Raw genomic sequence first — 14039 nt, forward strand, 5'->3', positions numbered from 1 at the left:
CTTGTTTCCAGGGCCCCCACCCCTGAGACCCATGCTCCCGCCCTCCCGCCTGCCACACAGCTGCCTCCATGAGGGCGAGGAAGGAAGCAAAAATTCAGCACGGTGGACAGCACCTCGGCCAACGCAGTTGGTGCTGTCCACGGTCCTGATATTAAGCGCGGAACAAGAAAGGGCAAAATGGGGACTGAGGGACACAAAGAAGTGTCTAGGCCCTCCAGAGACGGTGGAGGCAACAGCCCGGGCCTTGCCCACATCTCCACCCCAGGATGGATAATTGTTGGTAGAGAGCCCAGACAAAGATGTACTTGGCTTATTCAAAAGCTTTCTCGATGTGCCCTGTGGGTCTCACAGCATCTCAAACTCAGCACAACCAAAACAGAGCTCTGGTTTAGAATGCAAATCAGACCATGACCTCCTTTACTCAAACCTTGTGGATCGCCATGACACTCTGTGTAAAATCCAAAGTTCTCCTGATGCTGCAGGGCCTTTGCAGGTGTAGGTGCCTCCACCTGGAGTGTGCTTCCCTCACATACCTGCATGGTTCACTTCATCACCTCCTTCAAGCCTTTTCTCAACTGTCAGCTTCTCACTGAGACCTGCCCTACCACGCTATTTACAGTTTTTTAAAAAGGCCAAAAAATTGATCCTCCCAACTCTCCTTCCCTGTGCAAAAAAATTTTTGGCATGCACTTAACATCTGTTTATACGCTATTTAAATTCCTCATTATGCTTAGTGGTCACTATCTTCTCCCTCACAGGAGATATTGTTACAGGGTGCAGCACAAGAGGGGGATCCCAAATAGGCATTTGAAATGGGGTCCAGAACTCAAGGTGTCCAGGAGATTTTAAGGTGTCTTCACCCCTTCCCCCACAGGTGTGAGTTGGGAGAAGGGGCACACAGAGCAAGAACATGCAGGGCAGCTTTGCAGCTAATCCATGGCATGGTCATTTAACATACCTATAGCCTTTGGCTGGTCACTTAGATATGCTAAATAGCTATGGCCATGCTCAAGGCCAGGGGGATGGAAAGGGACCTCCCCCCAAGATAGGACTGGGGGGCAGGTCCCCTGAGTTACAGTGCCTCGTGGGAGCTGGGAGAAGATTGGCTCCATGACATGGGTGACACCTGCCCAGACCCACGATGGCGAGCAGAAAAGCTGGAGAAGACAGCAGAATTGAGGGCAAGTGTGCCCAAGTGTAGGAGTCAGAAATGGGGCTGCAGAAGAAGATTGGCGTGGGGATTTAACCCAGACTGGAAGCCATTGAGAGAGAGAACCACGCAGCCTGGACAGAATGGGGACTCTCCCTTCCCGCAGCCCTGAGAGAGAGAACTATGTGGCTCTGGCAGAGTGGGGACTCCCATGGCCCTGGGAGAGAGGACCACGTGCCTTTGCCAGAGTGGGGACCCCCGCAGCTTTAGAAGGGGGAACCACCACCTGGTTTTAGCAGAGATCCCGGCGACTCAGCTGAGGGTGCCAGGAACCCAGGGAGCTCTCCCAGTCGAGATGGAGTACTAACTGGGAAGAACCAGAGGACTGCCTGAGCCATGGACTTCTATTTCCTTTCCTGAGATATGGTACTCTGGACTGGGCAAAGGGGGAAGGAAGGAAGGACTGTGTCTGTTTGTGGGTCTTTTAAGGGACTTTAGGATTTTTTTGATAAAGACATTAGGTCACTACTTTAAGTTTGTATAGCATTAAATAAACATTTCCTTTCCTTTTCACGAATCTCTGGCATTGAGAGACATCTTTCCTCGGGCGGCGGACATGACGGACCTGGAGGCTTTTTTTTCAATAATAGTATATCGTCCCAGGCCCCCCTTGTTTGTTCTGTAACAATGTCAGCTCAGAAAGAGACTTTGTCATCTTTTCACTGCTCAGTCCCCAAAACAGAGCCAGGAACACAGTAGGTGCTCAATAAATATTTGTTAAGTAAATTAGCTTGAATGTGTTAAGTGAGGGAGAAGCACAGCCTATCCCTGAGCCATCCACTTCCTCATCCTTTCACCCATCAGTTCTCCGTCCTCCAGGAAGCATCTCTATGTTAAGTGTCCTTCCATCAGAACATGAAGACAAGATTGTAGGAAGTGAGAGAAAGAAGTACTGTATGCATGAGAGATACGCCAGACGTCTACATCTCTGCCAATGGACTCACTCAGCCTACATTTATGAGCACCTAGTGAGTGCCAGGTGCTCTTTTAGGAGCTGGGAAACAAAAGAAAGACCCTACCCTGGTGGAACTGACATTCTAGTAGGGAGAGAGGCAATAACATAAGTAAACAACATTGGAAATTATAAGTTATTTGAAGATAAACAAAGAGAAATGCAGTTCAAGAGTGAAGCATGTTCATTCTCACACAGGTAGTCAGGGAAAGCCTGAGTAAGGGACCTGAATGGAGTGGGGTAGGGAGGGGGAAGAACCACAGGGCTCTCTGGAAGCTGGGTTCTCTAGTTAGGGGAACAGTAAATGCAAGAGACCTGAGGTAGGGCTATGTTCATCATGCTTCCATGTATGTGACTGTGATACAGTTGTCACTACTGGGTGCTTGTGCATCTGGAGGAGAATCATGGGTTGTTAATTCTGTTGGAGGGGGCTGAGGTGGTGCTCTTGACAAGGCAATGTAACACTGTGCCTCATCTCTGTGTGTGTATAAGAAGAGCTGCAGGCACATCAGCTAAAAGGAAATGTGTGCGTGTGTGTGTGTGTGTATAAAAGGAGCTGCAGGAATATCGCTTAAAAGAAGTGTGTCTGTGTGTGGTGGCAATGGTATGGCTGTATTAGTGTATTCTGGTGTGTGTTCAAGGGAGGGTGTGGGGGGTGTGAAGGTAGGAAAGAGTGTGTATGGGATGCATCGTGTCAGGGTAGGATAAGGCTAGGAGCATGTGGGTGATGGGAATTCTGGAAATGGAATATATGCAGAGGTGCCATGGTGAGTGTGTGTGCGTGTGGGGGGGGGGGTTGTGGGAGTAACCGGCTGTGTGAGTGGGAGTGTTGGGGGATGTTGTGGAGCTGTGTTCTGGTCTCAGAGGGAAAGAGAAAGCCCCGGAAATTTCAGTTCCGCCCTGCCCCTGGATCTCCTGGCAACAGCGCTAGTTTGAAGTTACCAGGAGACAGAGTTGCCAAGGCAACAGGACCAAGAGTGGCAGTTCTGTGGCAAAGTCAGAGTGAGGAGCCTCAGCCTGTGATCACTTGAATACACACCTTGTTCCTCCTTCTCTCCCAGTTTCTCATCAACCCTATCTTCCTTTCTTCATTCATTTATTTAATGAACATACACAGTGGAGGAAAAGTAGGTTTGCAGTTGTGTGTATAGAAAATACATTAATAAATGATAATACAAGAACAAACTGTTTCATATACTCATAACTGTAAACCTACTATTTCTCCATCCTGTATATTGAGAATCTACAATGAGTTAGGCACTGTTCTGGGCTATGGAGCTACGGAGTGAACAAAGCAAAAAAGGTCCCAGTCTCCATGCCCATTTCTTTGTTTCTCCTGGCCCGTTCTTTGTTCTGTGGTGCTGTCTCCTCCCCCTCCACCACCACCACCCTTACCCCTAGCAGGACCCGAGGAGCCTCCACGCCAATGAGGAAGCCGTTGAAACCCCTCACAGGCCATGAGAGACAGACAGCTTCTGATGCTTTGCACACGGATATCCTTTAGGCTGCAGCCCCTGACACTTGTGTGGGTGCTCAGACCCAGAGAGAGACAAGCACACAGCTCTCCCACCTCTCTGCTTCTCAGTAGTCATTGTGTGACATCAGCAGAAACACACAAGAGGGGGAAATCCCCCAAACCTGGATTTATTTATAAAAAATTGTGTATTTATTCTTACATGTTTAAAATCCAGTCACCTTTACTCTCCATTTGATGCAACACACTTATGGAGAGATTTTTTTCCCACTGCTCAGAAAAGTTTTTGAACTCCTCGATTTTAGTGTTGCTTTTTTTTTCTTTCCCACCTCTTTCACATGGGCAAAACATTTCCCTTTGAGGACTTTTTTCACCCAGTGAAACAAAAAGTCACTCCTGGGAGATCAGGTGAATAGGGAGGTGGGGCACACAGGGGCATGCAGGTTTTTTGGTCAAAACCTGCTGAACATTCAGGGTGGTGCGTCAGGTGCGCTTGTAAACTACCATCATGAAATGGGCAAATGCATTGAAAGTCTTCAAAAAAAAAAATTACTGAAGCCAAACACAGCCTCTCACAATGCCAGCTGGTACACTGATACAGCTGGTACACTGATACAGATGGGTTCCTAGAACACTCGCCTAGCCAGGGAAGCCTGTACTACAAGGGGACCACCTTCCAGAAGATAATTCCGGGTTTTTTTTGGCGGGGGGTTCTCCCGCTGCAATAACATGAGTTTCATTTTACAGCTGAGCAAACTGAAGTTAGGAGATTTCAAGCGTGTCACTGATTCAGGAGGGCCTGCTTCCTCCAACTCTCAATGACTCATCTGATTCATTGATCAGCTCACCGTAACAGTGTTCGTGCTGCTTCTCTCAGCAGACAAAATCAAGGAAAGGGCCTTTTCCCTCTCAAACGGCTGCATTCCTCTCACACTAGATAAATCTCTCTTCACCATTGTAGAAGCCAGCAAAGCCTTATCTAACTTTGATGAACAGATCCACAGACCAATGGAGAAGCTAAGTGCACTGTAACCAAAGAGGCCTAGCCTTGGGCGGGATTAAGGGCAGGAACGAGCCTCCGATTGGACAGAGGAACGCAGCGGATGGCGGAGACACTGAGGCGGGTGCTAAGCCCGAGTAGGGCGGCCGAATCTGGGGAGGATAATTCAGCTGAGGCCGGACCACCTTTGCTGCTGCTCGGCGGTCCAGGGTCTGGGAAGACAGCTCTGCTATTCGCGGCGGCCCTGGAGGCGGCAGGGGAGGGCCGAGGCCCCGTCCTCTTTCTGACCCGGAGACCTCTGCAAAGTCTTCCCGGAAGGACGCCTGCCGCGCTCGACCCCCTGCGGCTACAGGTAACAGGGAGCTAGGTGGGACCCTGGTCCAACCGGCCAGCGGAGGGGCGGGTCGAGGATTGAGTGACAAATAGGAAGACCAATGGCGGGGCGAAGGAAGGGTGAGCCGGAACAGCCACTCTAGGGCGGAGTCAGGAATGAACCAGGGACGGGACGGGTGAGGGTTTGTTAAAATTGAGAGAATATCCGTTGAAGGGGCGGAGTTAGTGAAAGGCTGTGCCCAAAGGGTTGGGGGGGGGGTGGGGGTCGGTAAGGAGCGGGGCTAATTATGGTTGTTTTCTGTGTAAGTACCGCGGGTTAAACGATTGCACCACCGGAGCTCCCAGTGATTGTTTTCTGGATGCGAATTTGTTCTAGAGAAGCTGGAGTCTGCTGGCGTCAGACTGGGCAGGCTAAGGGTGGGTTTTGGGTGGAAAGACTGACCTAGAAATTTGGCAAGAAGACATACCTTGCTCTGAGGGCGTACTATCTCTTTTCACTCTAATCTTGCCCCTATCGCTTAAAACCCCAAAACAACAACAACAAAGACATACCTTGTTCTGAACTAATACCAGGAAGATAGTAAAATGCGGGGGTGGGGACCGGGGAAAGCGAATAGAAAATATATTCGACCACTCTGAGTTGCTTCACTCTGGAGCTATCTGTCTGGGGAGAGCCTCCTACAGGAAAGTAGGAAAGAAAGCAAGACTGTTACAGCTGGGAAGCCTGGATTCCTGTGCTGAACCTGCCCCTTTGCTTTTTTCCCCCCTCCCTCTAGAAGATCCGTTTCCAGTACCCGCCTTCAACTCACGAGCTCCTTCAGCTCCTGTGCTCTGCCCACGAGGCCCGTGGGCCAGCTCCCTTCCTTCTACTGCTTGATGGCCTGGAGGAATACCTAGCTGAAGACCCGGAGCCTCAGGAAGCTGCTTACCTGGCTGCCCTGCTTCTAGACACTGCTGCCCACTTCAGCCACCAGGTTGGGCCTGGCAGAGGCTGTGGGCTCATTGTCGCCCTCCAGACCCAGGAGGAAGGAAGCAGTGGGGATGCTCTGCAGCTCTCCATTCTCCAGAGGTATTTCCCTGCCCAGTGCTGGCTGCAGCCAATTGCCTCAGGCTCAGGAGAGCGTTGCTTCAGAGCCTGCCTGGAGCCATGTGGGCTGGTCCCCAAGGCAGAGTGGTGTGTGGCCTTCCAACCAGATGGAAAAATGACAATCACCCCATGGCATACCCAGGCTGGTGACCCCAGCTGAGACAAAGGTTCAAGCTCTGGAGGCCAGCCATGAGCTTTGGTGTGTGACTACCTCTCTATGCCTGTTTCCTGTGGCTGGAACACTTACCTCAGGGACATGTACAGATTTTAAAACCTAAAGAATAAATGTAAAGTGCTTTTTCTCTTTTAAAAATAGCATTATGATATACATATTGTACCCTATCGGCATATTGTTTAGTGTTGCTGTTTTGAACTTTATAAATAAAGTTTTATGAGAAATATATTCTTTGAGACTTCTTTCTTCTCCCCCTCAGCATTGTTACTAAGAATTGACCACATTTTTTTTAGTATAAAATTTTTATATTTAGAATTAGCCAGCTGGACTCAGTTTAAATGATTCCAGTTTTGTGGCAGCATCCAAAGCAGAGTCAGGAGCCAGTTGAACACAGGCCTCCATCTCCCCATCAGGCCTCATCAGGCTGTCAACCTCGGCCTCATCAATGTCAGAAAGCTTCCTCACAGCCTGTTTGATTGGGTGCTTGTTGGCCTTGACATCCACAATGAACACAAGTGTACTATTGTCTTCTATCTTCTTCCTGGCTGACTCCAGGGGGAGTGGGGGGAAGTGAAGGCGGCATAGCATAGTGGTCAAGCTTGTTACTCCCTGGGGCGCTCTTCCCAGGATATTGGGACTGCCTTCCGGGCCACAGTGTTTTAACCTCTGGAAGGTGGGTGACATGCAGAACTCTTCTTTTTTGGTGGCTGTGGATGCCTTTTAGCACTGCTTTCTTTTTCTTTAAAGCCTTTGCCTTGGCTTCCGCTTTGGGAGAGGCAGGGGCTCCTCCTTCACTTTGGATGCCATCTTCGTGAGAAGCTCGGCCACATTTTTTAGTTCATTTCTTTTCCCCTACTGCATGTAATTCCATGGGTGACCAAACCTCAATTTATTCGTCAAATTGACTTATATTTACTGTTATGAACATTCTTGCACACATGTCCTGGTGTGTGTGTGTGTGTGGGGTGGGGGGAGTTCCTAGAAGTGAAATTGCTGCAGCGGAAGGTATGCATCTCTTCAGCTTTTGTAAGTTATGTAAAACTTTTAAAAAAGTGGTTAAACTTGAACTCCCATTGAGCCACTTGACCTTTGGTGTCATCAGAATGCTTTCTTAGGCCCTGGCTGGCGTAGCTCAGTGGATTGAGCGCGGGCTGGGAACCAAAGTGTCCCAGGTTCGATTCCCAGCCAGGGTACATTCCTGGGTTGCAGGCCATAACCCCCAGCAACCGCACATTGATGTTTCTCTCTCTCTCTCTCTCTCTCTCTCTCTCTCTCTCTCCCCCTCTCCCTTCCTCCCTCCCTCCCTTCCCTCTCTAAAAAAAAATAAATAAAATAAAATCTTAAAAAAAAAACAACTTACATTTCAGTTACTTTAAAAAAAAAGAATGCTTTCTTAGAATGTGGTCTGATATAGAATAAAGGTCTATACGTTAATATTGTTACTGTAATTGTTATTATTAGTTGCAGAGACGAGCTAGAGGCCCGTTAAACAGCTTTCCTCTCCCCGAGCACACAGCTAAACTACATTTCTCAGCCATCCATGATTCTAGGTGGGGTTGAGACCATTCCTGGCTGGTGGAATTTGTGAAGAGAGGAACCCCACGTCTAGGCTAGATCCCTAAAATAACCCACACAGTCTTCCTCTCCCTTTATTTGTTGGCTGGCAGGATGCAGAGGATCCATCTAAAGACCCCCAGGGCAGACTTTGGAGAATGGTGAAGCTACAGACCAGAAGATCTGGGCTTCTGACTCATCCCAGGGGATGGCTGCCCACCTGTTTGAATTGAGATAGAGAGAGAAACTACTAATGTGTTCAGCCACTCAGATTGAGAGCTAGTTTGTTATGGCAGCTAGCATAACTTATGGTGGTTAATTCATTTATTATGATTATTATTCAGATTTCCAGGTCCAGAATTTCAGACCGAGCTCACAGCCTTTTATACTGCTCCCCTTATGGGCGAGACATAGAGGAGTAGCAATATATATACAAAAAAATTAAAAATACTGCAAGGTTGTGACTTCCTAAGTTGGATGGATTAGGCACACAGACAAGGTCAGAAATGCCCCTAGTCCTGGGAGAGGCTTCGCTTACCCTGCCAGATAAGTCTGGGGCCTTGACTAGCACTGAGGTCATGCGGGGTCCCCAAGCATCTGAGGACTAGAGTCCTAGGAGCAGGCCACATAGCTGTGGGGGTGAAGGTTCAGGGCCTGGGATGAGGCTGTTCTCATAAGGGTTGGAGTAGGGGCCATTGGTGAGTCCCCCTTGGCTCCCTGGGAGCCCCCTGAGCTGTAGTCAGTTGGATGCCAGAGTCTGACACCACGAGGGTACAGGTACTTTAGGTGGGGTGGGGTTGGGGGCAGCTCAGGGGGCGGTGCCCTTGGGCATAAGAGCTGGGAGCTGGGGTCCAGGATGGTGTACTCAAAGCTGGCAGCTGAGGGCCCCTCTGGCTTTAGGGCCAAAATAGATGAGCAGGAGGAAGCTTCTGAGCCTTCATCCATGGCTACTATGTCCAAACCACTACCAGGCTGTGGGGGGTCCTCGATCGACGGGCTCCGAGGCAGCAACCACTTGTCCAGCACCAGGTAGGTGTCCTGGGCATGCTCACTGTCCACCAGGTCCAGCAGGGGCCCTTCATCATCTGCTCCTGGTTCCACTGCTTGTGCCACCCCCCAGCGGCGCTCAGAGAGGACTTCCAGGGGGGTGGGTGGGTCCTCTGCGAAGGGGGTGCAGGGGCTCCACCACAGGCAGACGTCATTCTGATAGAGCCACAACTGGGGAAACAGTACCAGCCAGTTCAGAGACCCGGGGTTTGGCTGCAGAAGCAGGGAAGCCGTAGGCCCTGAGGAGACAATCAGGACACCTACCTGGAAGTTACCCTTGTGAGTGGTAAAGAGGCCCTCAAACTCGCTCTCGGGGCTTGGGATGCCAGGCCAGATCTTCTGCTTCAGAGTCCTGGTGAAACCAAAAGAAACAAGTGTATGGGCATGTGTCATTGAACACAGCTATGTCCTCTCTGTGTCCAGTCACAGGGGAACAGATATTCCTAGCCCCTGGTGACTGTAGTGAAGGCAGAAGAGTGCATAGGGATGGGGAGATGGGGCTTTGGCTGAATCTGTAGGGCCCTACAGGATAACTGAAACACAGTTTTGAAGGATGTATGGTTCAATAAGCAAAGTCTCATGCCCCTTTAACCTGGCCCAGGCTTACCTAGAGGTCCCTTATATGACTCTCTCACTCCTTCCCATGGTTCCCCAGTGCATTCAGAATAAATTCCAACTGCCTCCCCAGAGCCCTGCAGACAACCCTGCTTATTTTCACCCATATAACTCCATTCACCTCATCATCCACTACTCCCTCTTCGCATGCTCCGCTCTAGCCATTGAGCTCTTCCTGCAGCTGCTTCAATGTTCCAAACTCATTACCACCTCAGGGCCTTTGCACTTGCTTTTTCTCCCTGCTTTTTACATGACTGGTTCCTTCCAACCTTCGGATTTCCACTTTGATGTTCCCCTCCCAGTGGTCTTCCCTAATTGTGCTATCATTTCCTCATATCCCATTTGTTTCTGTGATGTCGCTCATCACAATTTAAAATCAAATATGTTGGTTCCCTTGTTTGTTAACTGACTCAGCCATAAGATCTTCAAAGTCAGGGACATGCTTGGCTTGTTTTTCACTTTCTCCTGGTGCCTAACACATTGCTGACGCTCATTATGTATTTTCCAACCAAATAAATGAACAAGGCCTTGAAAGACAACTAAGAGAGTGCTAAGTGGACAAGGCAGGAAGAGCATTCCAGGCAGAAGGAACAGCATGTGCCAAGGCTTGGGGCTGTAAAACCACCTGGTATGTGCTTAGAATTACAAAAACCTCAGGATGGCTAGTCATATCATAAAGCATCTGAGGAACTTAATAACAGGGACGGGAAGACACTCAGAGGCTTAAATCTTTCCATTAAGCCTATGTTGTTGACTTTACAAAAGCTGATGCAATTGGGAAAAGAAGCTTGCAAAGGAATCTAAAAAAGGGCAGCCACTGAGGCAGAAGGAAAATCAGATGACCATCCCCCAGAGAGGAATATTTTAGTTTAGAGCTTGGGTCTGGTCTGCCTTGCATCGCAGCCCTGCCAGACTTCTGTGTGACCTTGGGCCTCTCTCTGAACTTAGGTGTCCACGGGGAAAGGGGGCACGATAGTGGGGAGGGGTCTGGACTAGGTGCCAGAATGGGGTGCTCACCGGCGGTGGGAGAGGAGAGCGAGCACGGCCAGCAGCAGCAGGATGAGCACGAGGATGAGGGAGAGCGTCAGGATAAGCGGGTCCAGGTCTGGAGAGCCGGGAATAGGTCAAGGCAGTGGGCTTGCCCCACAGTCAGCCCCGGTCCCTCCTACTTCCCTACTTGGGGCCTCACCACTAGCTGTCCGCAGCGACGCAGGCTCCGACCAAGAGCTCCAGAAGCCATCGAAGCTCGGCTCCGCCATACGCGCGCGTACCTTGAAGGTGTAACGGGTTCCGCGCCGCAGATTGCTCAGCACGCACTCAGTTCGACCATCCAGGATCTCCACCTGGGATCCAGACCAGGTCGAAAGGTGTGGACAACAGAGGCAGGGCGAACAAACACAGGCATGCAGGGCAAGCCAATCAGAGAAAGGAAGGACGGCAGCCAAGGGGCAATGAAACTAAGAGGCGGGGCCCAGAAGGCTGGGGGCCAATCAGGACGTGTGGGGGGGGGAGGCAATAGACCGGGGAACAGAGCACAGAGGGAGCGGGCCCTGGTAGCGGTCTAGGGTTTGGGACTAGGATTTTGGTGGGTTGGGGAGACAGTGAGACAGGGGTCTTGTCGGTGGGCGTGGAGCTGTCTTGGGTGCCTGGGCAATGGGATGTTGGGCGTCAGGGGCTGGACCTGGAGGGGCGGGGCCATGATGACCATTTAGGTGAGACTTGGAAGGGTTTTAAGTTTGGGACAGTGTTGGGGCTGAAACGTAGGGTTGAGCCTCACCCTCTGCACGCTCCCTGAGGCGCTGCCTGAGGAGATGTTCACCTCGTAGCGGATGAGGCTCGTCATGGGGGCCCCAGGAGGTGGGAGCCATCGCAAGATCACTTGGCCGCCCTCATCGGCCCGCCGCGCTTCTAGCCCCGCCGGTGGGTCCAGGAGTACTACCAAGAAGGGTAGCCCAGGTAGGTGGAGACGGAGACCCCCTTCCAACCACTCCCCCATTCCTGGCAAACTTACCCACTTCGTTGATCTGGATGACACGGTGATAGCGTGGAGCACCCGATGAGGCCGCTGTGACGCGGAGCTCTAAGGGTACAAAGCTCGACGTGTCGGCCGTAGGCAGCGAGCACCAGAAGCGCACCACTCCGCGGGCCGTGAGCGCCTGGTGCAGGCGGCACGGCTTCCATAATTCACCCCTGTGTGTGAAGGGACGGAGTAGGGAAGGGAGCGAGTTGGGAGGTATGAGTTCATTTTGGCCGCTACCACGAGGGGGCGACCCAGCCCCACCTAGGCGACTCAGACCTGATTTACCGGTCGTCCCAGCCCCGATGTTTGGGACATCAGCGGTGATCACCGGAGTGTTCCAACTCCGGCCACTAGGGGATGTATCAGCCCTGACTCTGCGGGCTTCCCACCAGCAGGGGAGGTGCCAACTGGCCCCGGCCCCGCCCCCGCCCGCCGGCTCCCTGCAACCGTGGGGGCGCTCTGCCTGCTTCGTTGGACTCACTCTAGCTGGTAGGAGAAGCTGTAGTTGTCGGGGCTGACCCAGGGGCTGGCCGCTTCCTCCCAGAAACACACCAAGTCCTCCAACCGCTCGGTGAAACACAGAAGGTCTTCGGGACCGTGGGCTGCCAGCAGGGCCGCTGGGGGGTTGCGGGTAAGAGGAAGGGGTAGGGGAGCCGAGACCTGTTTTCGGACCACAACGCCCTCCCCCTCTTTCCCGCCGCCTGTGCGGACTGATAAGACAAAAGCCCCACCCAGATCTGTACCCCAGCGGGGCCCCGAGGGGTACGCAGAGGTAGGTGGTGCTTCCCCCACTCCCAAACACAGGTTACTTGCCTTACTGTGGTCCCCACACCTACCCGCCCACCCTGCAACCCGCTGAACTGAGCGCGGACTTCAAGGAGTCCGGTTTCCCGCTGCCCGGCCGCCCCAGCCCAGGACTAGAGAGCCGGTGGGTGTGTGTGGAGGAGGCGGGGCTCCCTATCGGGCCCCAGCAGGCTCCCTGCCGCTGATAGCGCCAACCGTGTCCCCCGCCTCCCTCCCTCAACCCGGCGGCACGAGGGATCTGGTGCCCGCACGCAAACCGTGTTTACAGTCTCCTGCTGCCCGGCCCCTCTGACTCGAACCCGAGCTGTTTCCTCCTTCTCCTACTAGAGGGTCCGCTAGGTCCTCTCCCTCAAGGACCCTAGACCCCGGAGTCCAGACCTAGTACCACCCCTGTCCCATTAGGATGTAGCATGTCCCAGGCTCCCCGAAAAGGTAAAACAGGAAAGTTACGTTTCTTCCAGGGTTCCCCCCACAATCCAGTCTGAAGACTTAGACCCGACATACTCCACCAGAACCTGCGCTAGGTGTTCACAAACCAGCTTGGTCCCTAGGACCAGGCTGCAAGTTCAGGCCCCAGCATTACTCTCTAGGACCCCGTGTAGGGGTCCACACAGCTCCATCCTTCCTTACCTTTGCTTTCAAAGTTGGGGCCCGGGGGGACTGGGAGGGGGTGCCAAGGCGGCCCCCATGAGCAGGAGACAGAGGGAGCAGACTCCAGGCCAGAGGGGCGCCCCCAGGTGATCCATGGTGCAGCCCCCGCCAAGGGGGGCCAGAGCTCCTGCCCCACGCTTCTTTCACCTCTGGCACAGTCCACAGCTGGGTCAGCAGCTGCCTCCGCCGGACACAGCTGACCAGGCCCTTCCCGGCCAGGCGTCTCCAAGTGGCAGCTCCCCCGAGGGGGCGGGACCATCAGGCAGCCTGAGCTGAGATAAGCAGGAGGCCGCAGCCCTGCCGGTCCCGTGGGAGGGGTCAGAGGCCCTTTCAGGCCCCGCTGCCCCTCATGGACAAGAATAGCTCTGGTTCCTGCGTCAGAAACACTTTCTTGCTGTGTAACCCTGGACAGGTGACCTGCCTTATCTGAGCTTCGGCTTTCTCGTCTGTAAAATTTGGTTTGGCATATGGCAAACATTTCAAAAATGTAAGCTACAGATATTATCGTGTTAATCAACATCTCTACCCAGCCTGGGTAGAAATAAATAATAATCGTAATTGATCCTGTATTTGTAAAATTACATATATTCTGGAGTGTGAGATTTTTGTGAAATTTTTTTTGAAAAAAATTACTGTTTACATTTGTATGCTTGGGATTTTATTTTACAAGAAGTGTGCAGTTCTTTTAATAACGTGGAAAGCAATTATAGAACAGGCCATAAAAGCCATTCACTTGGGCTTGGTTTAACTTGGGGTAAAACAGCCCGCAGAGGTACATGCCTGAGGAGGTGTGGTACCTGAAAAATGATTCACTCTAAACAGTAGGAGGCAGAAAAGGAGAAAGAGAACTATCCCTTGTCTTTAAGGACAAACCTAGCATTTGCCCATATTCATTCCCTTTACATTTCATTGTCCAACACTTAGTCACATGCCACATTTTGCTGCAAAGAGTATCGGAAATAAATTTTTAAAAAATTTTAGGTGACCAGGTAAAAATCACTGGTGGTATCACCACAAAGGTGATCAGATCTGAGGACAGAATGGGCAATTTTATTCTTAGAGCAAAATTACAGCCAAGAGACAGCAACAAAATCCTGATGACATCTTTGAGTCCCTG

At 51.6% G+C, this 14039-nt stretch overlaps 2 protein-coding genes across 2 annotated transcripts; one reads left to right on the forward strand and one right to left on the reverse strand.

Annotated features, from left to right (window-relative positions):
• The first annotated feature begins 4610 nt into the window (after positions 1–4610).
• SWSAP1 (SWIM-type zinc finger 7 associated protein 1) lies at positions 4611–6459 on the forward strand. Its single transcript, XM_028520276.2, has 2 exons — positions 4611–4988; positions 5746–6459. Exons 1-2 carry the CDS (start codon positions 4740–4742, stop codon positions 6214–6216), a joined length of 720 nt encoding a protein of 239 aa, XP_028376077.1. The 5' UTR covers positions 4611–4739; the 3' UTR covers positions 6217–6459.
• A 1637-nt stretch (positions 6460–8096) lies between these two features.
• EPOR (erythropoietin receptor) lies at positions 8097–13455 on the reverse strand. The gene is given in 11 exon segments (XM_028520358.2): positions 8097–8418; positions 8420–8499; positions 8502–9003; positions 9097–9184; positions 10465–10552; positions 10637–10790; positions 11225–11382; positions 11459–11637; positions 11949–12084; positions 12902–12914; positions 12916–13455. Coding segments are annotated over 11 exon segments (1521 nt in total). The 5' UTR covers positions 13018–13455; the 3' UTR covers positions 8097–8397.
• Between the last annotated feature and the right edge of the window lie 584 nt (positions 13456–14039).

Source organism: Phyllostomus discolor, chromosome 8, assembly GCF_004126475.2.
Source record: "Phyllostomus discolor isolate MPI-MPIP mPhyDis1 chromosome 8, mPhyDis1.pri.v3, whole genome shotgun sequence".
NCBI classification, from domain to species: domain Eukaryota; kingdom Metazoa; phylum Chordata; class Mammalia; order Chiroptera; family Phyllostomidae; genus Phyllostomus; species Phyllostomus discolor.

What these genes read in the sequence shown, in the direction of transcription:
- SWSAP1 (XM_028520276.2), top strand. Translation starts at nt 4,740, where the DNA reads ATGGCGGAGACACTGAGGCGGGTGCTAAGCCCGAGTAGGGCGGCCGAA. An exon ending in TCGACCCCCTGCGGCTACAG is followed by an intron (nt 4,989 to 5,745) that starts GTAACAGGGAGC and finishes CCCTCCCTCTAG; the next exon opens with AAGATCCGTTTCCAGTACCC.